Source organism: Macaca fascicularis, chromosome 3, assembly GCF_037993035.2.
Source record: "Macaca fascicularis isolate 582-1 chromosome 3, T2T-MFA8v1.1".
Lineage (NCBI taxonomy): Eukaryota > Metazoa > Chordata > Mammalia > Primates > Cercopithecidae > Macaca > Macaca fascicularis.
In genome coordinates, this window is record NC_088377.1 from 92,431,946 (window position 1) to 92,457,386 (window position 25,441).

Here is a 25,441-nt window from a genome sequence, read left to right on the forward strand (position 1 = left end):
GTAAGGCTGGTTTTATCTTATATTCAAACTTTTCACCATGATACCGGTGATAATATTTTTTCTCCTCATACACGTAGAATCTTCACAAAAGTTTGCCATATGGTAGTTCAACAATATCATGATAATTTCAAAAAAATGCAAGCTTTTTCTTCTACCAGAATTTTTAAAAATCTCTTTAAAATAAATTTATTTGTTGAATAACTCTAAGGCCCAAGGGAAAATATAAACCAAAATTTCAAAATTTTAATAATTAATTATCAATAATCAATAAAGATAATGAAAACACTATGCATTAGAACCTGTGGGCTATAATTAAAGCAGTAATCAAATGAAAATGTATAACTTTAAAAATTATTATCAATAAAAATTAAAAGTTGAAAATAAATTTACTATTCAACTCAAAAAGCTAGAAGAAGAACATAAGAAAAAACAACTAGGAAATAGAAGGAAGAAAATCATGAAGATACAACCAAAAATAGTAGTTAGAAAAGAGAAAAACATAGAACTCATGAATAAATTAAATTTTTATTGTTTGAAAGAGAGCAAAATACAAGATGGTAAAGTAGAAATAATCACTGAAATGGAGGAAATATAATAATGATAAGAAATTACTTTACAAATTCCATAGCTGGAATAGATAACTTCCTAGGAAAATGTAATTTATCTATATTTACTCAAAGGGTGATAGAAAGCTTAAATACAGCAATTTCCATAAAAGAAACAGAGAAAGTGATCAAATAATTATCCCACAAAACAAAACAGGCCCAGATATTTTTGCAGGAAAATTGTGCCACACCTCCAAATACCAATCTCAGTGCTGCTTACACTGTTTTGGAGCACTGAAAAACATATTCACATTCCTTATGAAGTATTCCATTGATTTCTAAACCTGATAGATATCAAACCAAAAAAATGGAAAGCAGAGATCAAGCTCAGTTTCAAGTCTCAATACAAAAAAATAAACAAGTGAAATATAAGCAAATAGTATCCAAAAGCATATCTAAAAATGCATCATAACTAAGCAACATCTATATAGGAATGGAAGGATATAGTTCAATATTTGAAATATCATTAACATGATATTCCATATCAATATATCCATGGAAAAAATAACTCATCATTTTCATAAATTCTGAAAAGGGCTTCAGCAAAATTCAATACCATTTCTGATTAAGAGAAAGACAAAGAGAAGGATGAGGGAGGGAGAGGAAGGACAGGTAGCAAAAGAAAATATGACAAAGTTAATTGTTGAATCTAAATGAAGGACATACGTACTCATCGCAACTTTTTTGAATTTTCTGTTTCCTGCTTTGCTTTTCTGTTTGTAAATTTTTTAAAAGTTCACAAAATTTGGAGAAAATGTATACATTGACTTTTATTCTTAAATATTTACCTATTTGTTCACTTGTTGCATGAGGTTTAATCAAGCCTAAAGTGCTTTGAAGAGGAAAGAAATGCTGTATTTCCCTTTCAGCGGTTTCTAATGAATCACTGCCATACAACTGGTTGACCGGCAAACTGTCCATCGCAAATTGTGCACATAAACTTTGAAAAAAGAAGTCAGATTTAAAAGCTATTGGAACAGAACAGAATAATATACCACAATTTATCTAAGTTGTTCAAAAGTTATCAAATAACAGCAAATTATTCCAGATCTTGACACTGTGCAAACGAAAGTGAGTACATGGTGGCTTAGGGCATGCTACTTCTTTTCAAGGAGGTAATGGTCATTAAGAAGAAAGGATGTGATCATTTAAATCATCATGACAATGAATATTGACAGATAACTATGAAAGAGCAATGAATGCTTATATGGTTTGGCTGTGTTCCCATCCAATTCTCATGTTGAATTGTAATCCCCAAAATCCCCACATGTCATGGGCAGGACCTAGTGGGAGCTAATTGAATCATGGGGGCAGTTTTCCCCACGCTGTTCTCGTGCTAGTGACTGAGTTCTCAGAAGATCTGATGGTTTTACAAACACCTGGTATTTCCCCTGCTGGTACTCATTCTCTCTCCTGTCACCCCGTGAAGAGGTGCCTTCCGCCATGATTATAAGTTTCCTAAGGCTTCCCCAGCCACGCAGAACTGTGAGTCAATTAAACCTCTTTTCTTTATACTACCCAATCTCGGGTATTTCTTCATAGTAGCGTGAAAACAGACTGATACAGATGCCCTGCGCAGTGAAAAAGCTCAGAGGGTAGAATCCTTGTTGCACTATTTGCTAGCTATGTGATATTAGGGAGCTGCTTAACTTCCCTGTTCTTTAGTTGTCCCAAATATAAATATGACAATAAAACCTGTTTCAGAAGGTGATTTTGCAGATGCAATCAGATGATGCCTTTGAAATATATGGTGCGTGTATTGAACTCTAAATAAATTTTCTTTCACCATGTGATAATGCTTCATATTATCAAGCATTACATGGCATTTGACTCTACACCAAAGATACAAAATTATAAACAATAAATCCAGAAGATACTGTAAAGGAACCCCCCAGGTGAGCAACAACAGCAATAAAAGAGAAGTAGACAGGGCAGCTTTGTGGGAAGAGGCGAGAGTGAAGTTGATAATACCAGACCAACCACATTAGATTAGACAGTTTATTGTTATGCTTTCTTTCCTATAAATAAGTATGTATCTTCTGAATCAGTTGTTGCTCCTTGGTTTTTTTTCCCAGTGGTCCTTTTTATCTGTCTTTCTATCTATCTATGCATATTTTAGTAGCAAATGATGCTCACTACCCATTTCACCTTTTTCCCTTTAAACGGTCCAGGGCAGTCAACCCAACAAATTCCAGCTATGGTGAATAATGTTCCTTCCTGCTAACACCAATGTGGATTCTTCATATCACAGGAAACTTGGTTTTCTGTCCCCAGCTTCCAGATCCTCTTCTTTCCTCTCTGGTCTCAGTGACTCATTCAGGATTTTGTTTGTTTGTTTTTGCTTTTTTTTTTTTTTTTTTTTTGCCTTATCACCTTGACGTTTCCATTCTGCCCTTGGCTGTTCCCACACCTCCGATTTGGAGATACTTTCAGCCCTAATCCCTTGGACTCTGTGATTGCCAAGGATGAGGGATTTGCACAACAATTGAATGAAACAGCCAGAGCCATCCCGAGCACTTACTCTACTCAATGCAGAGCATTCTCCCATCCCCTGTTACGCTGTCAAACATGATTATTGGAAAATGTCAGGGGAGGAATAGTGGGATAGAGGGAGTAATGGGTAACAATGAGGGGTTGCTGTGCTTCTCTTCTATGCAAATTATCGTATTTTGGGTAAAACAATGCCAGCATAGCATCTAATATTCAGGTACAGGAAAAGGGTGAAGTTCCATTGAAAGAGTTATTCCTAAAGCAACCGTAAGTGCTGGGTGGAGCCAAGGGAAGTGGAAAAGTGGGGATCAATTGGAAAGAAAGATGAAGATTAATTGTGAATTTGTGGCAATTTTCAGTATGATAGTGGGGTGGAGATGGGGCAGTAACTGAGAGCCTCCACACTTGGTGCCATAGTGTCTAGACCAGTGTGCCTACAGACACAGGCCTTGTGTTGATAGCAATCCTTCTCTCTGGTAGCATGCATTGCACTCTATGCCACATTTTATTAAATGATTCCATGGCACTCTGCTCACACCACCTGCAGAGGTTCTATGCTTATTATCCTTCACAATCATTGGCACATAAGCAAAGACATAACTGAGTAGGGCTAAATAAGGGGCAATACATGTTCATGCAACACAAGCCAAATTTAAGTATATCCTACCCAAAAGAAAGCACTTCAGCTTTCATGTAAGTGAGGCTTCATAACTATTGCTATTTATTGTGTCAACATGTATGTCAGGTTTGCAGTGCCTTAAAGAACATCTATATTCTTACACACTTGAAGGGGGTATGAGGGGAGTCCTTTCTTTCTTTGAACTGAATCCTACCCTAAAATCAGCACAAAGAATTCAAGGGAATTGAAATTCAATTTGCTTCCATCAGCTTCGTGCCAAATATGGAGATGCATGAGATACTATTTCTATCCTGCAGATGATATTAAGCCTAGCAGGTAAGCTCAGAAAATACAGAAAGAGTTTCCCCTATATGCCAGGTAATATGCCAGGGGTCAAGTTGATTACAAAGTTTAGCTGATTTCTAAGATTAATCAATAAGCTAAGTCAATAAATGTTCCCACTAAATTGTAGAGTACATATTCAATTAATCATCATTGTCTTAAAACTCATGATCAGTTAAAGAAGCTATAGCTGCCACCACAACCTTCCCAAAGGAATTTCTCCTAAATAGTGGGTAGGGTGGATATTTCTCCCAAGAGATGACCTGTTGACTGAAATATACATCTCTTAGCTCCCGGCCCCAAGCCTAGCATCTCACAATGGTCTCTTGCAAATCCTTGGCCATCCTCAGCCTGGCACAGGGCTGGACTTCCAGTCATAAGCAGTCCACTCCTTCACCAGGAAAGGTAGCTTTCCTGAGAAGCTCCCTTGGACTAGAGCTGTGGTTCCAATACTCTACATCTAAAAAGGTGTTTAAAGTGGAGCCCATGAAAACAGATAGGGACCCATGGTATGAATCCTACCTCTCTGGAAAATATTCAATAGCTTCTTCCACAGTTTTTGGTCCCAGTAATTGTTTCCAGTATTGCAAGCCATTGTCTCTCAATAAAACAAGGGCTAGAGATGGACCACTATTAGAAAAGGAAACAAAGAAGAGGTAATAAGAATTGTAGCTCAGTAATTAATTATGTGTAGGCAATACAAATGCATGTTGTTAAATAGATCAAAAACATGTAACATGTAAAATAATCTTTTAACAGAGGTCTGAAATTAGTTTCCACTGATAAATTTTCAAGAGCATATCTTTAAAATAGAAGCAGAGAAAGGAAGGGAAGGGGAGGGCCATGATTCTTGTAGATGTTTCTTTAATTATTCCCATGGTCCTGCTGGTTTACATGCCCTTGCAGGATTTCTGCTTCAATTGCCATTTCAGTTATTCTTCTAGCACATTTCTAGCAACTCATTCTTTCCAGAACTAGTTAACTACAAGATTACAAAAGGCTCTTGAGAGTCAGTCAGTTCTCTGCTTAAACTTGATAGTGTTGTACACCCTGGACTTCTAGTGTTCAACTCAACAGGACTCCATTAACTTCCTCTGAGACCTTCCTACTATTCCAGTAACATTCCTGGAAGACTAGAGAAGGTGAGCAGAGGATTGGGATGGGAGCAGGACTGGTAGAGAAGTAAACTCAGAACGTGTTTACAGACTTGAGGAGTTTGGCAGCTTAAATAGAAACCAGACTTAGGAGAAAGTTTACATGATTCAAAAATAAATCAGACTGAGTTTTCTAAATCTTGAATTCTACCTGGTCATGTTTTCTATAAGTTTATTAAAATAGTCTTCATTTTCATATTCCTTGCACAGTGCTTGTGCTTCTTTTTCTGATAATACTAGTTGCCTTTGCTCCAGTATTTTGAAGTCTTCATCTCTAATAGTACGCAAAACATCATCTAAATAAAAACAGTCACATAATAAGTTTTAAACTGGTAGATTACTGGTTATGTACACAATACATAATATACTATCATGAGGGCATACAATGCACTTTATTCTCATACAAAATTTTGAAAATTTGCAGAAATAGCTTCTTAGGTTTTAATTTAAGGTGAACAGTGTCTCTTAACATCTCATTATGATGCATTTCCAATTTTTCATTGCATAGGAATCATGCATACATACACATACACATATACAACACACACACATAGGTATCTCATTAAATCTTTTTCTTGGGTGTATGCATGTGAATATGAGTGTGTGTGTGTGTGTGTGTGTGTGTGTGTGTAGATAGTAACCTAAATAATCAACTAACACAATTATGGAAGTCATTATAAATAATTCTTATGTTCAATTACCATGATTTGATTTGTCCCATTTGGGGAGAAACAAGTTGATTGAATACCTGAAAGTATATCTCAACCTTCTTCTCTCTTGCCTGCTTCCCACTATAGCAGCCTAGAAAATCCAATACTCATACCTCCATCCTTCCTTACAGATAGTGTGGCAGTGTGATCCAGCTATGGTCAATGATATTTATAGGAAATACACTGGGGAGTCTTCTGAGAGAGGCACTCAGGGAGAACCTCTGTCCTACACCACCTTCTGCTTCCTGCTTTTGAATGTTTGAGGGACATGATGTTTGGAGCTGTGCGGGTCATCTTGTGACAAAGAAGGATAAGTCAAAAGCACAAATATTGACTCAGATCTCAAACAGCCTTAAGCTCCTTATTGAGGCCAAAAAACAGGAAATAAAGTGAATAAACTAGAACTAAGCAAACAATTGTAAAGAAAGAATAAAACAAAGTGCCATGCATGTTAATACAGTTTAAGCAACAATTTGCTTCAGAACAGCCTCATAGAAAAAAAAGAAAACACAGGATATATAGCTCTTGAAATTTGAAAAGGTGAAATCATATTAATTCTTAGAAGATACTGAAGTTTTTTTTAATTACTAATTTTGTAAAAAGATTTCTGAAAGGAAGATACCTGATGACCACAGTTTAAAAAGTGACAACCAATCCCCAAGCAATTGCCATATAATATTAATAGCTTCTTGAAATGACTCATGATAAAAGCCGAGGAAAAATATTCAGGGAAGGTAAATCTGCATAAAGCTAAAGAAAGTAGATTTAATGGGAGAGTAGGTCAATTGTCGACCCTTGAGAATCCTGGTGATTGCCTTCCCTAATTTGCACTCTCTCAGTTAAGTGATCACAGACAAGTTATAAACCAGGTGTAGAGAGGGTCCTCACCATCCAACGGATAAATGGAAAAAATATTGGTGAGTATGCTTTATTTGCAAGACAGCATTGAGTTTCTTTGAACTCACCACTAGAGGATTGTTTCACTCTAAATTCCATGATGAATATAATAATAAATATTTTATTTTGCTTGCACTATGCCCACAAGAATTTTCAAACATCCTTTCAAGCATTCCAGTAACACTTCCTAATGCAGTATTTGGTGACAGGTATGAACACATACAGAATTCCTGGTTCTAGATAAAGGCTTCTAGCAATTGCATAGAAGTTTCATGGAATAACCTGATGCATAAAAAATCATACTTCAAAGCCTTAAACACCTTGTTGACTTCTTTCTTTCTTTCTTTCTTTCTTCTTTCTTTCTTTCTTTCTTTCTTTCTTTCTTTCTTTCTTTCTTTCTTTCTTTCTTTCTTTCTTTCTTTCTCTTTCTTTCTCTCTCTTTCTGTCTTCTTTCTTTCTTTTTCTTTCTTCCTTCTTTCCTTTCTTTTTCTTTCTTTTTCCTCCCTCCCTCCTTTCCCTCCCTCCCTCCCTCCTTCTTTCCTCCCTCCCTCCCTCCTTTCCTTCCTTCCTTCCTTCCTTCCTTCCTTCCTTCCTTCCTTCCTTCCTTCCTTCCTTCCTTCCTTTATTTCTTTTCTTTTTCTTGACAGGATCTCACTCTGTCGCCCAGGCTAGAGTGCAGTAGCACTATCTCAGCTCACTGCAACCTCCACCTCCCAGGTTCAAGTGATTCTCCTGCCTCAGCCTCCCCAGCAGCTGGGACCACAGGCATGGGCCACCACGCCCGGCTATGTTTTCTATTTTTAGTAGAGATGAGGTTTCACCATCTTGCCCAGGCTGGTCTTGATCTCCTGGGCTCAAGCAATCCGGCTTCCTGGCCTCCCAAGGTGGTGGTACTACAGGTGTGAACCACAGCACCTGGCCCACACCTTGATACCTTACTTCTCATCAATCACAGGTAAATTTCTAAGTAAGGTGCTTAATAGTTAAATAAATGTGTAAACATCAGTTCATTCTTAGATATCTATATAATTTTGAAAAACAATTGAGCAAAAATAAAGGGAAAATATTTTGCAAGTATCTAAATAAATCAAGCCACAACTACCAAGAACAAAAACTGAATTATCCACAAAGGAACAAAAACCAAGCTGACAGCAGACTCTTTCTCTGCAATACAACTTTGTGCTCACAAATTTGATAATTCAGATAAATTGACCCATTCCTTGAAATACGCTAAATATTAAATACCAAAACTCACACAATGAGAGCTAGGTAATATGATTATCCCTATATCTATTAGATAAATTGAAATAATCCTTAATAATATTCTGAAAAATACAGCACCGGGACCAGATTATATCACTAGTGAATTCTACAAAACATTTAAGGAATAAATGACACCAATTATCTGGAAACAATTTATTTATTTTTTCCAGAAAATAGAAGCAGAGGGAACACTTTCTAACTCATTCCATGAGGCCAGCCTTACCATAATATTCAAAAAGATATTACAAGAAAGAAAAACTACAGATCAATAGCTCTCATGAACATAGGCGCAAAAATCCTTAACAAAATATTAACCATTCAAATTTAACAATGTATAAAAAAGTTACGAACCATGACCAAGCTGGATTTATTCCAAGTACGCCAGGGTGGTTCAACATTTGAAAATCAATTAACATAATCTTCACTAACAGGTTAAAGAAGAAAAGTCATATGATTATATTAGTAGATACAGAAAAATCGTATGACAAATTTAATACCAATTCATGATAAAAAATTCTTACCAGAGGAGGAATAAAGGGAAACTTTCTCAACTTACTAGAGAACATCTTCAAAAATCCTACAGTTAACACTGTCCTTAATGGAGAGAAACTAGAAGCTTTGCCTCTAAGATCGGGAAAAAAAAGCAAAGCTGCTCCCTCTCACTACTCCTCTTCAAATTCATACTGGAAATCTTAGCTAAAGAAATAACACAAGAAAAGGAAATAAAAGGTATACTGATTCAGAATGAGGAAACAAAACTATTGTTGTTCTTCACAGAGGGCATGACAGTCTCTGCAGAAAATCCCAAAGAATCATCATCATCATTGCCAACAACAACAACAACACAAAACTTCAGGCACTGATAAGAGAATATTATAGCAAGAGTTCAGGTTATAATTAATGCACAAAAGTCAATTTATTTCTATATACCAGAAATGAACAATTGGAATTTGAAATTTAAAACGAAACAATCTATACTAGCACTAAAAAAGAAAATACGTGGGTAAAAATCTATCAAAATACGCAAAGAATCTAAATGAAGAAAACTACAAAACTCTGGTGAAAAAAATCAAAGATCTAAATAAATGGAGAGATATTCCATATTCATAGATAATAAGACTTAATATTAAGATGTCAGTTTTTCCCAACTTGATCTGTAGATTAAACACAATCCCAACCAAAAACCGAGCAAGTTATTTTGTGGATGTGGAAATTGACAAACTGATTCTCCAGTTTATATGAAAAGGCCAAAGATGTGACACAGTATTGAAGGAGAAGAACAAAGTTAGAGAACTGATACTACCTGACCTAGCCACATCCATTAATGGAACACAGTAGAGAGCCCAGAAAAAGACCCACACAAATATAGTCAATTGATTCGTGACAAAGTTGCAAAGGCAATACAATGGAGGAAGGACAGTCTTGTCAACAAATGGTGCTGAAGTAGTTAGAAATACCCTCTCAAAACAATAAATCTAGACACAGACTTTATACTATTCATAAAAATAACTCAAAATGGATGATAGACCTAAATGTAAAACACAAAACTATAAACTTTCTAGAGAATAACATAGAAGAAAATCTAGGTGACCTTGTGGTTAGCAATGAGTTTTTAGATACAACACTAAAACCACAATCCAGAAAGAAATAACTAATAAGCTGGATTATATTAAAAATAAAAACTTTTCTGTGAAAGACACTTTTAAGAAACCACAGAACAAAAAACTTGGAGAAAATATTTGCAAACCACATATATGATAAAAGACTTGTATTCAAAATAAACAAAAACACTTTCTACTCAACAATGAGAAAAACAAACAACTCAATGAAGAAATGGGCAAAAATTTTAAAGAGACAACACATCATCAAAGAAGATACTGAGATGATTAGTAAGCACATGAAAAGAAGCTGTGCATAATATGTCATTAGGGAATTGTAAACAAGGACATCGGTAAGGTAATATTATTTACCCATTAATGTAACTAAACTCCCAAAAACTGACAATACCAAATCCTGGCACGGTTGTAGAGCAACAGGAACTCTGATTCATTTCTAATAAAAATGGAAAGTGATACAGCTGCTTTGGAAGACATTTTGGCAGTTTCTTACAAACTACGCATAATTTTACAGCATGATCCTATACTCATGCTCCTAGATATTTACCCAATTAAATTGAAAACATACATCCACACAAAAACCTACATATGAACACCTACAGCAATTTTCTTCATAATGGCTGAAAACTGGAAGCAACCAAGATGCCCTTCGATAGCTAACTACATCAATAAACTTAGTTGCATACATACAATGGAATATTATTCAGTGATAAAAAGAAATGAACAATCAAGCCACCAAAAGACATGGAGGAACACAAAATGCACATTGCTAAGTGAAAGAAGTCAATCTGAAAAGGCTATCCACTGGCTGGGTGCGGTGGCTCACACCTATAATCCCAGCCCTTTGGGAGGCGAGGCAGGTGGATCACTTGAGGTCAGGAGTTCTAGACTACCCTGGCCAACAGGGAGAAACCCCTCTCTACGAAAAATACAAAAATTAGCCAGCGTGGTGGCACACCTGTAATCCCAGCTACTTGGGAGACTGAGGCAGGAGAATCTCTTGAACCTGGGAGGCGGAGGTTTCAGTGATCCAAGGTTGCACCACTGCACTCTAGCCTGGGTGACAGAACGAGACTCCATCTCAAAAAATAAAAAATAAATAAAAACATATATATATATATAATGAAAAGGCTATATGTGGTATGATTTCAACTCTAAGACATTCCGTAACATATCAAATAGTAAAAGGATCAGTGGTTGCCAGGGGTTAGGAGAGAGAAAGGGATTGGTATGTAAAACACAGGGGATTTTTTAGGGTGATGATTCTATTCTGTATAATACTGTAATGGGAATACCTAACATTATGCATTTGTCACAATCCATAGGATGCACAAAATAAAGAGTGAAACTTAATGTAAACTATGGACTTTAGTTAACAACATTGTAACAATATTGGTTCATTAACTGTAAAAGTGTATCACAGTAATACAAGATGTTGATAGGAGAAGCTGGGAGGGAGCAGGTATATAGGAACTCTGTAGTATTTTTCTTAATTTTTCTCAAAGTCTACAACAATTTAATTTTTTGGCTTGATTTTTCTGTAAATCTAAAACTCTTCTATAAAGTCTGTTTATTTAAAAATAACATATATTTGAAAATATTATCTTTTTTAAATATTAAAAGACATTCAAAATGGCAAAAAGACAAAAATAAAACAAAATCTTCCAAAAAAGAGAATCCCATGTCTAAATCGTTTTACTCACAAATTCCAGTAAACATTTAAGATATAACTCCAATTTTATACTGTCTCATCCATAAAATAGGAGTGATTGCTTCTCATCTCACTTTATGAACCTGCATTACTCTGACACCAAAACCAGATAAAAACATTACAAGAAAATAAATCAACACGTATCCCTTCTGAATATAGACACAAAGATTCTCAAAAGAATATTAGCAAATCAAACCCAGCAGTGTGTAAAAAGGACAATACGTGACAGCCAAGTCAGATTTTTCTGGAGAATGCAAGGCTGTTTCAACATCAAAAATCAAAATAATCCAGCATATTATCAAAATGATGGAAAAAACACAATCACATCAATAGATACAAAAAAAAAATAGAGAAAAACACAACATCCATTCCTCATAAAAATTCTCACCTAACTAGGAAGAGGTGGTAATTTTCTTAATCTGATGAAGGACATACACAGCTAACACACTTAATGGTAAAAGACCAAATGCTTTTGCTGTAAGATCAGGTACAAGGCAAGGATGTCTCCTCTCATCACTCCAATTCAGCATCATGCAGGACATGTTAGCTAGCTCAACGAGGAAAGAAAAAGAAATAAAAGGCATACAGATGGAAATGAAGAGGAACAAGTATCTCACTTTGCAAACCCTATTACTGTGTATATCAGCGATTTTCAGCCAGAGAGATTTTGCTCTACAAGGGGCATCCTCCAGAGACGTTTTTGGTTGTCACAATTTGAGAGGTGGGGCAGTGGGGAAGGGGGATATGATACTGACTTTTAGTGAGTAGAGGCCAAGGATGCTGCCTCACATTTTACAATGCACATAACACAGTCAATTCTCCCCCCTGGACAAAGAATGATCTGGCCCAAAATGGAAGCAGGTCTGAGGTTGAGAAATCCTGGTCTACACAGAAACGCCAAGGAAACAATGTCAAAGCTCCTAGAAAGCTCCTGGGTAATTGGACAAGTCAGAGAATAAAAGGCCAATATAAATATTAATGGTAATTATGTTTCCATATATTAGGCATAAAAAAAGAATGAATAGTGTTAATTTATGACTCGTGTTCTTGTTCTGCCATATTCACTCTGCTATAAGAATGTGGGGTGAGATGAAAAGAACTAACTCTTTATGTGCCAGGTGCTTTATTTGTGTTTTATCATTTCAATGTTCTGAATTTTACAAGTGAAAAAATAAACTTGGTAAAATATCTTGTTCAAGTCACACTATCAGTTATGGTAAATCCAAGCTTTGAATTGAGGCATTTCAGACATAAAAGCTTTCAATCTTTACTATGTAATAATTCCTGCAATGTTAAAATCTACTCTAACAAATTCACAGGTTAGAAAATACCTTGTAAACTCTTCAGCTACAAATATGTTTTATTCACTATTATTAAGATATTAGTAAGTTAATACATTGATTTCTTTCTTTTTTTTTTTTTTTTTTTTTTTGACACGGAGTCTTGCTCTATCACCCAGGCTGGAATGCCGTGGCGAGATCTCAGCTCACTGCAAGCTCCTCCTCCCGGGTTTACGCCATTCTCCTGCCTCAGCCTCCCGAGTAGCTGGGACTACAGGCGCCCGCCACCTCGCCTGGCTAGTTTTTTTTGTTTGTTTGTTTGTTTTTTTTGTATTTTTTAGTAGAGACGGGGTTTCACCGTGTTAGCCAGGATGGTCGATCTCCTGACCTCGTGATCCGCCCGTCTCAGCCTCCCAAAGTGCTGGGATTACAGGCTTGAGTCACCGCGCTCGGCCAATACATTAATTTCTTAAGGTGCTTTTTCTTCAATGTTAAATTTTAAAACAATGTCTTTAAATGTAATTATACTAGGGTTTATTCAAATCTCATCTATAAAATACTTAAACAATTTATGCTTGATTCCCTACCTTTCCTTTCATGAAAGAGATTTGGTCGAAGTAATGCCAATGTCTTTTCTAATTTCATGCTTTTCGTTTTTATAAAATCAGGGAAGAAAGTTTCCATGAACTTAGAAACATTAGTTGCATTCTCTTCAATGTCACAAAACTGAGCTACATGCTGTCTTTCCAGATATTCTTGTAAACTGTCAAAATCCAAAATACAATTTAAGATTATTGTAAACTGAAGTTTATAACCATGCCAACAAATCAAAACTGATAGTATGTTCATAAACTACTAGAAGTTTAATAAAACAAAATTAAATTCCATATAAAGATAAATTGCATCTCCCTATTATATCCAAAAATATGATACTTAATTCAACTTTTTATTGAGCCCACTATAAAAATTACTTACATGATATCATCTATGTTTGACTTTATGAGAGAATAAACAAAGATCAAAATAAAATTTTGTGTCTTTAAGGAAAAATTTTTCTTTTCCCTATGTAGAACTTTCCAGATAGTTTTTAATTTTCTTTTTAATCTTGTCTTTGAACTAAAGGTTATCTGAAAATGCATTTAATATTTTCAAATGAAAATTGTCAGTTACTTTTTAATTGTTTATTTCCAATTTTATTGGATTATAATCAGAAAAATATGTGTGGTAAAATTTTGATTAAAAATGTGTTGAGGTTTTCTTTGTATAAAAGAAAAAATTATAACGTGTAAGGTTGTATATATGTTTATGTTTCATATATTATAGATAATTTATCTATCTATATATACATATATATACACACACACACACATACATATGGGTTTTTTTTTTTGTTTTTTTTTGAGACAGAATCTCACTGTGTCACCAGACTGTAGTGCAGTGGTGCAATCTCTGCTCACTGCTACCTCTGCCTCCCGAGTTCAAGCGATTCCCCTGCCTCAGCCTCCTGAGTAGCTGGAACTACAGGCACGCGCCACCAGCCCAGCTAATATTTTTTTTTGTATTTTCGTAGAGATGGAGTTTCACCATGTTGCCCAGGATGGTCTCGATCTCCTGACCTTGTGATCAGCCCGTATCGGCCTCCCAAAGTGCTGGGATTACAGGAGTGAGCCACTGTGCCCGGCCAATTTAGTATATATTATTTATGGATTATATATTTTTAATTCCTCTACATCCTTACTTATTCTCGTCTGCTAGCAGGTATTTTTTCCAGTTCTCCTTATTTTTCCAGTAATTCCCTCCTTATGTACTTAGCTGTTATGTTGGTGGGGGCACAATTTTTTCTTTTTTTGGTTGCTATATTGTCATAAATGTTGCCTTCTACATCATGTCTTTCTTTATCAAATTTAGCAATTTTAATGATCGATGTTAATACTTTATTTTTCCTGGCTATTTTTTGGCCATCCCTTTATTTTCATCTTTTTTTTCTAAACAGAATATAGATGAGTAAAGTTGTTTAAATTTTTTATTTTGAAAAACATTAAATTAATAGAAAAGTTGCAAGACTAGGACAAAGAACTCCCATTTATACCCTTCATCTAGGTTCACCAACTGTTAACACTGTCCCGTATTTGTTCTCTCCATCTCCTGCTTTCATCCCCCAATGTGTGTTGAGGGTTGGGGGGGCTCTGCAGATCCATTTGAGAGTAAGCTGCAGATATTTTAACAATTCACCTCTAAATACTTCAGGAAATATTACATTGCTACAAAACTATTACCTCATAAACAGTGTATATTCAATTTTCACTAATTTTCTAATATCATCTTATCTATAGTAATTTTTTATATTAATCCATGATTATATATTGCAAGCAGTTGTTCCGTCTCCTTAGTTTGCTTTTATCTCCAACAGTGACTCCACCTCTTTTGTCTTTCATGATATTGATATGTTGAAGAGTCCAGGCCAGTTGTTTGTAGACTTCCCTTCATTTTGGATGGTTTCAAATTATTGGATGGCCCAGTAGTCTCCTTTTACATTCCGGTTATGAATCTTTGGTAGGAAAACTACCTTTGTGAGCCTGTGTCCTTCTTGGTCCATTACTTGCTCCATCACATAGGAGGTGTATGATGTCAGTTTTTCCCATTATTGGTGATATTAATTAGTTGATATCCCCCGTTGCCTCTACTGAAAAGCTACAATTATCCCCTTATAATTAATAAGTCATCTCTGAGGACATTATATGAAATTGTGTATATATTTTTCACACAATATTTTTAAACTCAATGATGATTCTTGTGCCCATCATTAATATGGTGGTTTTTAATTTAGTTTATTTTTTTTACCTTTACCTAGTAATCTCTATATGTGATGGGAAAACTAACCTTTTCATAGTTAGCCTAATAGCCATATTCTTGACTTTATTTTTTTCATCTAACTTTATCTAGATTATTTATTTTAAATTGAGATTTCTTCTTTTTTCCCCTCTTTTGCTGGTCTGAGCAAGCTGCTATTCATTTCATGTTTTTCCCTTGTGAATGTGGAAGTTCTACTATACTTATCCACTGCACTAATGTTTACTGTCTTTTTCCGGCCCCTGTTGTCAGATGCGTATGTCCCAAATATTTCTTGCGTTCTGACACACTACCTCCCAATTTTAATACTCCAGTTATGCCCTTTCTGCAAATAAGAACCTCAAAATACAACTGTCAAAATACTACCTTCTTGATCTTTAAACCACTTTGCCACATACACCCAGAAACTTCTAGGTTTTGTTGAGATAATTTAGAATCTAGAAGAATTTTCTTCTATTTCTAGAGTCCTTCATCAGCTGTTATATTATAAAACCCAGAATTATGGACTGTATGTGTCTGTGTGTGTGTTCAGAGATTCCAAGTTTTGCTGATAAGAATTGTTTTTCTTTTGTTTTCCTCCCATATTTTTGATTTGGTTAAGTATATCCTCACATATTTTCCACAGGAGTATATAGGTGATATACTGCTAAGTATGTCCTTGAAGATCTTCATTTGCTCTACCAGGTAAATATCTTAGCTTTGTAAGAATGCAGAGGTTGCAGTCTTTTTCTTCCAGTAGCCCTAAAATGAGCCTTATGGCAGTCAGGTATTCTTCCCTTGTAACTTATTCTCAATTGCTGCCAAGTATGCAGTTGGTGGAAGAGATCCACCTAAAGTGCAAGTGCAATTTTAAACCAGTAATAAAACCAATTAAAAGTCTGGTTGCTTTTTATCAGCCCCATGTACCAGCACTCCTAAACATTAATGATAATGCTCCTATGTACTCTTGGAGTTTGCACATATTCATTACTTATCCTTTTGTAAGTAGTGTACTATACACGGTGCTCTACACAGAAGCAATCCCAAAACAACAAAGCTATTGGCAGTATTGCAATTTATGCAATGTACTGTAAAATGGGAATTTCACCTGTCTGTTTCTATCAAACATAGAGTGGAGATCAATTTTCAGAACATCATGGACAAATCTTCAAAAATTAAGACTTTCAAAAAGCAAAATCTGTACTTCATTTCTGTGACAGATTAATATATACAGGCATATATGTATTTTATTGATAAAAACATTAATTAAACAAATAATCTATCACTTTTTTCCTTTGGGACATATATACTCACATATTTATATATTCAAAAGTCCATAAAATACTATTTTCTTTTCTTCTTTTTTTTTTTTTTGAGACAAAGTCTCACTCAGTCACCCAGGCTGGAGTGCAGTGGTACGATTTTGGCTCACTGCAATCTCCGCCTCCTGGGCTCAAGCAATTCTGCCTCAGCCTCCAAAGTAGCTGGGACTATAGGCATGGGTCACCAGGCCTGGCCAAATTTTGTATTTTTAGTAGAGATGGGGTTTCACCATGTTGGCCAGGCTGGTCTCGAGCTCCTGAACTCAAATGCTGGGATTACAGGCATGAGCCACAGCATCTGGCCCGTAAAAGACTATTTTCACTGTCTGTATTTTTATTCTAGCATAATTGTTTGCCTCATTCAGTAACTAGTACTTAAAAATAATTTCATCATACAGAGGAAGAGGATGTTAGGAAGATGATCTGCTCTGGGTTTCAAACATATGAAGTATACAATTGCTTATTCTGTCTGTCTGGAAACAGTGTGCAGTGTTTCTTCCCAGGATGTTCCTATATTTGTGTGTGGGGTGGGGGTGGGGTGGCATCAGCTGAGGGTGGACTATTGTAAGCCGTTGCAATTGGCAGACAAATGCATTTATTCTGGGAAAACATTTCCCCCATTATTTGTTGAATTACAGTTTGTCCGTCTGTTCTCTGTGTGGAGTTTCTCATTAGCACATTGGTCCCCTCAGTATATTATCCAGATTGCAGACTTCTGCTCTCATAATATCTGTCTAATTTTTTGTGTGTACTTTCAGCTATTTCTTGCATCTGACTTTCCATGTCATTAATTTGAGTCTCAAACAATGATCATACCCACTAATTATCCACTGAGCTTACAATTCAAATCACAATTTGTATAATTCAAATTTGAAAGGCTGTTTAAATGTATACCTAGCAACTGAATCTCAAGCCCTATTTTTATTGCTATTTTATTTAAGGATTTTTCTGTCTCTAAGCAGATCTTTTTCACTAGACTTGTGTTGTGATTTTTGTATAGGCCTTCCTTTCTCTGGCTGCCAATCTCCCTTAGACAGGTAGTCATTTTTCCTTGTTGGCTCACGGGGGCTCAGGTCTGATTTTTGATATAAGTGTTGGAAACCCTGTAGTTGGAAGGCAAGATGACCTCTAGGCTACAAGCTTGCGCTGTAGAAGACAGTGGGTTGTTACTCTTCTGCAGGGCCAATCTGGAAAGGTACCCAGAGAGCTAGCTAGGACAAGGAATTCGATAATTCTACTCAGTTCCATCCTGGCCCTTTAAGAGTCAGGAAGTCGGGCCGGGCGCGGTAGCTCATGCCTGTAATCCCAGCACTTTGGGAGGTCGAGGTGGGTGGAGCACAAGGTCAGGAGTTCGAGACCAGCCTGGCCAATAAGGTGAAACCCCCCCGTGTCTACTAAAAATACAAAAAAGTTAGCCGGACTTGGTGGCGCATGCCTGTAATCCCAGCTAATCGGGAGGCTGAGGCAGGAGAATTGCTTGAACCCGGGAAGCGGAGGTTGCAGTGAGCCGAGATCGCGCCACTACACTCCAGCCTGGGTGACACAGCGAGACTCCGTCTCAAAACAAAACAAAACAAAACAAAAATAGCCTAGGCTGGGCGCGGTGACTCAAGCCTGTAATCCCAGCACTTTGGGAGGCCGAGACGGGCGGATCACGAGGTCAGGAGATCGAGACCATCCTGGCTAACACGGTGAAACCCCGTCTCTACTAAAAAAATACAAAAAAATAGCCGGGCGTGGTTGCGGGCACCTGTAGTCCCAGCTACTCGGGAGGCTGAGGCAGGAGAATGGCGTAAACCCGGGAGGCGGAGCTTGCAGTGAGCTGAGATCCGGCCACTACACTCCAGCCTGGGCGACAGAGCCAGACTCCATCTCAAAAAAAAAAAAAAAAAAAGAGTCAGGAAGTCTCAGTGAAGTCCACAAGTCTGTTATTCTCAGGTCTGTTGCTGTCTGCAGGTCCTTGTTTTCTGGGGAGCTCAGGAGCTCCTCAAACTCACAGTGGAGAAAACACCACACCACCCTCACCTTCTCCTGCCCCGGGGACCTGAACAGAGCTCCAGAATTCACTGATAGCCAGCTGCTCATCAGTTCAGCTTCCCTTTGACTCAGAGAGGAAAGAAAGCTTTGCAGATGGGAGTAGAGTCAGGGTATAGAATTCAGACTGCCCTGATCCCAAAAACACCTTTAGGGATTATTTTAGGAATTGTATCTACTGTGTTTAATTTAAATGAGAATACCATAAAATAAAAAATTAAGTTCCCTATAGCTATTACAGTTATAGGGACAAACAGAGAGGCTACTGAGAAGAGAATAGATATTTTCTAAGGACAGAGGAATACAATATAGTGGAGGTGGTTGGAAATGTCACCTTCACTCTGTCATAAAGACTTAAAACTGAAAGTGACCTCAGAGGTCATCATCTAATTCTTCCCCATCTTCGTATCTCTAGGATTTGGCATATAGTAGGACTTTAATAAATACTAGATGAATGAATCAACACATAACAGAATAAGTGAATGAATGAGAAGACTCGGCCAGTTACTATGTGTGTGACTCTGAGCAATGTAGCTAATGGAACCACACCTTCCTGATCTGTAGAAAGACTGGAAAGCAAAGATAAATGACACTATCCTTTGATTTCTTAAAACAGGCTGATTAAAGAGACAGACATGTAAATAATGTAATAAAAAGCCATCATGAAGGAAGCTGGAATGTGAACGACAAACGAGGGTACCTCTGCCCTGTTTCCCTGGCTCTTCTCCATCCTTCTGCAGCCACTGGAGCAGGGAGACCATCAGTGGCATGGAGAGAGTTTCCCCACACCATGTGAATTCATAAGCTGCGAAGTGTTTGTCTCCATAGGAATAACCAGCCAACAAAGCCCTGGGGCTCTGCTGCTCTGTACACAGAGGGGTCATGTGCATGGGAGGGGTCACCAATCACTCCCAGTTCAATTGCTCTGCTTTTAACTTCTCTCCTGTCTCACCCTCTCCATCCCCCCCACCCAGAGAGGAGAGTGAGCAGGCTGGGAGACAGGGGAGAGGGGGCAATAAAGAGTGAAAGTGAACAACTGAATAAATTACTCATGAGAGTTTTTTGTCCTTATTCCTTTAGATTCTGGACATACTTGAAAGATGTCACATGGAAGTGACAGTGCCTTTCAGGCCCTCCCTCCAAAACAAGAGCTGTGAAAACAAGAACAAGCACTATAAGGGCCGGGGAAAGCTTCCCCTCTGTCCTCTCAAGTTTTGCTGAAAAACCAACAGGCATCAACAACAAAAAGTAGCTTAGCTGGAGAAAAAGCAGACAAATTTGATTAACATGTACACAGTGAGAACCACAGAGTGAGTACCCACCCCCCAACGAGGTTCAGAAGCTTAAAGACCAAGCTTGTCCGACCTGCAGCCCGCTGGCTGCATGAGGCCCAGGAAGGCTTTGAATGTGGCCCAACACAAATTGGTAAACTTTTTTTTTTTTTTTTTGAGATGGAGTCTCACTCTGTTGCCCTGGCTGGAGTGTGATGGTGCAATCTCGGCTCACGGCAACCTCCACCTCCCGGGTTCAAGCGATTCTCCTGCCTCAGCCTCCTGAGTAGCTGGGACTACAGGCATGCACCACCATGCATGCCTAATTTTTGTATTTTTGGTAGAGACGGGGTTTCACCATGTTGGTCAGGCTGGTCTCGATCTCCTGACCTCGTGATCCACTCGCCTCAGCCTCTCAAAGTGCTAGGATTACAGGCATAAGCCACCGCACCCAGCTCAAATTGGTAAACTTTTTAAAACATTGTGATTTTTTTTTTGCAAGTATTTTTTTTTTAAGCTCATCAGCTATCGTTAGTGTTAGTGTGTTTTATGTGTGGCCCAAGACAATTCTTCTTCTTCCAGTGTGGCCCAGAGAAGCCAAAAGATTGAACACGCATTATAAACCATCTGGCAAAACAGGCAATGGGAGTGGGGAGAATTCTGCTGAGGGGCAATAAAGGATGACTAGGGAGAATGAATGGACCAAGGCACAGAAATTAACTTGTACACTATCTCCGTGCAGATGTGGTTACATTTTTGGTCTTATAGGGAGGGGAAGAAAAACAGTTGTTCTCCTTGTCGGATCTGTGGATTTTAGGCAGATAAAAGAACTTCAGCTTCATCCTGTGCTTTGAGAGAGACAGCTGGCCGGGAGTGCTGGGGCAAGTCAGAGAGATTGTGAAGCTTTTTCAGTTCAGCAGGTCAAAGCGCCATATTTTGGGTATCAGTTTCTGAGCCCCAGCACACCAAACAAGCATGCTCCATGCTGTCCCATGCTGTCTGCTGTGGCCAGCTTGGGATAAACATGGGCCAAAGGCACATGGGGACTCTAAGTTTAGAAAGGAAATACTGCAGACTGTGCCAGAGCAAGACGTACACATTTCATGTACACTCTGACCTTGGCCCCTACAGTGCTTGCTCTTGTTCTGGAGGGAGAGCTGCTGGCACTTCCTTCTGACATGCCCATTAACATGCCGAAATTGTTCATGGTGTCATGTGAGTATTGAACAATGGGAGCTTCTCAAAGTTGGATGTAAAGGAGGTTTACTATCTAAACAATAGCCCCATGGAATGATGACTTTATTCATTACATTAATGAGTGCTTCATAGAACGCTTTTTGTTTTTTGAATGGCTTAAAAGTTCTAGGATAAAATGTGGTAACTTTTTAAACTTGACACATCCTACCCAACAAACCTTCCCTCGGCCCACTCATTATTATTTTCCCTTAAAACCCTGAAAGTAACTGCTACTGTTTACAAAGCTCCTTGACAACAGGATTTACTTTATGAGTTCCTTTATCCTGCATACAATTTGGAACTAATGATATTAGGATCTCCCACTTCCTGAAAATATGGCATCATTGGGAGCCAACAGAGGTAGGCACCCAAGAAAAGCCACTACAATTCATTAATAAGACAAGAAGGAATAACAAGGAATATTCTGGAGATTCTCCATCAGAAAATGCAATGGAGATGGGCTGCCAAGCACAGGGAGACACATCCCAGGAAGCCTCAAGGCTCAGATACTCTAAGTATGTTCTTGCTCACCTGACTTTCTTTCCGGTGCAGCCTGACAACTGCTGTGTTACACTCTCCATTCTCTGAGTCTTCAGAGGAATAACAGGCACAAACAGCAGCACATGAAACCAACGCTCTACAAATTATTTACATCCATTTTCTAATATTTTAAAATCCATCAACAAAAAATATACAACCATTTTGTTCTCAGTAATTTGTAACCACAAACCATCTAAAGTAAAAGTTCATGTTTCATGTTTTTAGGGCACCGGGAAGCTGGAAGGGGAAGGTGGGGAGATGGGAGAGGAGACTGAGTTGGGAAGGGTTATACATGGTTCCAATACACCCTTCAAGCCCCAGCCCTTGTGGCCAGACTGGTGTACCCAGCTTTAGAAAAACAAACGGGGAAAAGGCCTCCCTTTCTAGTGGTCTTGACATAAACTTTCAGGGTAGTCACAGTGAGGGGAGCAAAGATCACCTGAGGGCTACCAAGCTGACTATCCAGAGGCCAAACTCCTTATGTGAGGAATTTAGAAGTAACTAGACTTCCCTATTATTTAAAGCCAGCATCTGGTACCAGGCTTAAAAAAAATTATAAGGAACTAGAATTTCTACACATCTCCGGAATGCATGTATGTTCAAACTCATTGTGCAACCCTTGCTGACATCAAGGCATAAACATGTCTATAAGTGCAATTATTTGTCATGACCTGTGTGGCTAATAAGGTCCAAATTACCCTTAAGCTCCAGCTTTAAAGTCCATAAATATCCCTAAAGAAAAATCCACCAAGGCGAGCTCAGTCCTCTCTTACTGAGGAGCCCTGCTGGACTCTTCTGCAGTCCTCTTTCTACCTAACAAAACTTTCCTTTCAAACCTACACCGTCACCTCTAAATTCTTACTACCCTACAACCCACGAGCCAACTACTTTTTCCGATGCCAGGTATCTGACACTTGACCCGGCACACAGCTCTTCTGAATATACAGTATGTTAGGTTGACTGGAAGAAATACTTATGCCTTTAACATAAAAACATTTGCCCTTAGGTATTGAGGTGCCTACATGACGCTTCATTACCCAATAACACATTGCAAGTGACACAATTCCTGGTCTTGAGCTATACCTGTCTCGTTTCTTCTTCATCATTCCAGGTGTAACCTTGGCTTCAATCTCACATTGATCCTCAGATGGTTTGTTAGGTGCCGTGTCAGGCTGTGGTTCAGTTTCTTCAGGGGGAGTATTGTGTTTACTTCCTTGAGATACAACTAGAATATAACTTAAGCCACTTGTCATAAAAGAGACAAACTCTTCGAAGTCAGGCTACAAAATAAAATGATAAACTGTTTCCTTCAGGCTCCTGAAATGGATGGACTAAAATGGTGGTCGCTACCCAAGTCAAATGAAATCTTCCCCCTCCATGGTCCCTGGGCAAGGGAATGTTACTCTTATAAATCTCTGTTAACAATACATTTTTATGTTTGGGGTTTTTTTTGGTTTTTTATTGAAAAATAATTGTATATATTCATGGGGGACATAGTGATGGTTCAATAAAGAAAATGTATAATAACCAGAGCAGGGTAATTTTGTATCCTTCGAAAAATATATCTCTTGGACCCCAAAATCACTAAGCCAAAGGGAATAGTCAAGCTGGGAACTCCACTGGGCAAATCTGCCTCTCATTTTATTCCTAAATAAGATCGCTACAGAGATTAAAAAAAAAAAAAAAAAAAAAAAAGCTACATACCTCCCTCATAATTTGTCCACAGGGAAATTCCTTGTGGGCCTCAAGATCTTTACCCTAAAACAGTTCTGTTGGATTTCACCCTGGCAATGTAAATTGATAATTGATAGCTTATCTTCACAGGTGGGGGACAGAGGACAGACAGAGCCGAAAGTCATCCCTCTGCTCACCTGAGACAAATGCACATCTGATGGCTTCCTCTGCTCAGTTGTTTATGTAAAAATGCAGATTCACTAAGCGAGACTAAGGCATAAGTGACTATTCCTCTATGGCATCTCGCATGTAAATCGTGTGTTCAGTGAAAGGCTCATCAGAGACTCAGAAGAATGCAATCGTTTGTCTCTTACCTACCTATAACCTGGAAGCATCGCACCCCACAACTCTGCTTCATGTTGCCCCACCTCTCCAGAAGAACCAGTGTACATATTACACACACTGACTGATGTCTCATGTCTCCCTAAAATGTATAAAATCAAGCTGTGCCCTGACCACCTTGGGAACATGTCATCAGGGCCTCCTGAGGCTGTGTCATAGGTGTGTCCTTAACCTTGGCAAAATAAACTTTCTAAATTGATTGCAACCTGTCTCAGATAGTTTTAGTTCACACCTTTAACAAATCTTTCCCTATTCCTTCCCAGCTACTAGTCTCCTACATTTTTAAGTGGTAGAAGTTCAAAGCTAGTTGGAATTGATCTTAAAGATAACCTAACAACATTCCCAAATTTTAGGATGTTTCCAAGTCATCTAGGGGGCTTGTTAAGACACATTTTTCTGGAACCCAATCCTAGAGTTTCTGATTTAGCATGTCTGAGGTGGGGCCCAGGAATTGGATTTTCTCAGAAGTTTACAGTTAATGTCTATGCAGTTGGCGTAACCCTTTCTTTCTACACAGGTGGAAGCTGGGGCCAACAGAGATGGCGTGAGTGGTGCAGTCAGTTCCACAAAGTATTGTCCAGTAGAACGGTCTGTGATGAGGTACATGCTCTCTGCCCTTTCCAACACAGTAGCCACATGTGGATTTGAACACTTAAAATGTGGCTAGTGCAACTGAGACTTCATATTTTTAATGTAATTTAACCTTAATGAATTTAAATTCAAATGATCACATGTATCTAGTAGCTACCATATTGGACAGTACATTTCTAGAAGTGAGGTCTCCTGACTCCCAAGCCAGTACACTTTCTAATACACAGCACTGCCTTTATTATATTACATCCCCAGACAAAAAAGTGTTGGTGGGGCAGGGAGGTGGCATGAGTGGGGCAATTAGGGTAGGGACAGCCTGAGAGAAATGCCTTTAGGTAAAGAAAAGATTAAAGCAGTCTTGTGAAGCTGATGTCAGAGCCTTCAACCCAGAATAAAAATCAACAGGAAAGGACTAGATATTCACTTCCAGAGGACTGATGCAGGGGCCTTTGAAAGACATGACATAAAGAGGTCTTCATGTCAACAAAACACAATCAGACCATCCAGTTTTGCTTGGCAGTCACTATTTCTACCGAAGATTTTTTCAGAGCCGCTATCATTGGCATCTCCATGATATGGACACCAACAGGGACACCAGAAGTTATTTTAGTTGTTCAGACTTACCAATTTGCTTTTCTGTAATAAAGATTTAAAGCTTATAGAGGTCACTGTATTTAAACACATAGAGGATTTTTTTCTTTTTAACTTTCATACCTGGTCTGCTATTCGACTATAGAAGTTGACAACTTGTTCTTCAGTGAACACTGTCTTATGCTCTGCTTCTATGATAAATCCTGCTGTGGTAATCTTCAATTAGAGAGTAAGGTCAAATCCAAGTGTCGTGGGATCACATGT

At 38.0% G+C, this 25,441-nt stretch overlaps 1 protein-coding gene across 1 annotated transcript in view; it reads right to left on the bottom strand.

Annotated features, from left to right (window-relative positions):
- NME8 (NME/NM23 family member 8) overlaps positions 1 to 25,441 on the bottom strand; it is a 48,533-nt gene that overhangs the window by 7,940 nt on the left and 15,152 nt on the right. Inside the window, exons 8-13 of the mRNA XM_045389018.2 lie at positions 25,301 to 25,393; positions 23,003 to 23,199; positions 13,275 to 13,450; positions 5,362 to 5,506; positions 4,579 to 4,686; positions 1,394 to 1,545 (exon numbers count right to left, since the gene is read on the bottom strand). Coding sequence (XP_045244953.1) covers positions 1,394 to 1,545; positions 4,579 to 4,686; positions 5,362 to 5,506; positions 13,275 to 13,450; positions 23,003 to 23,199; positions 25,301 to 25,393 — 871 coding nt within the window. The remainder of the gene's footprint in view (positions 1 to 1,393; positions 1,546 to 4,578; positions 4,687 to 5,361; positions 5,507 to 13,274; positions 13,451 to 23,002; positions 23,200 to 25,300; positions 25,394 to 25,441) is intronic.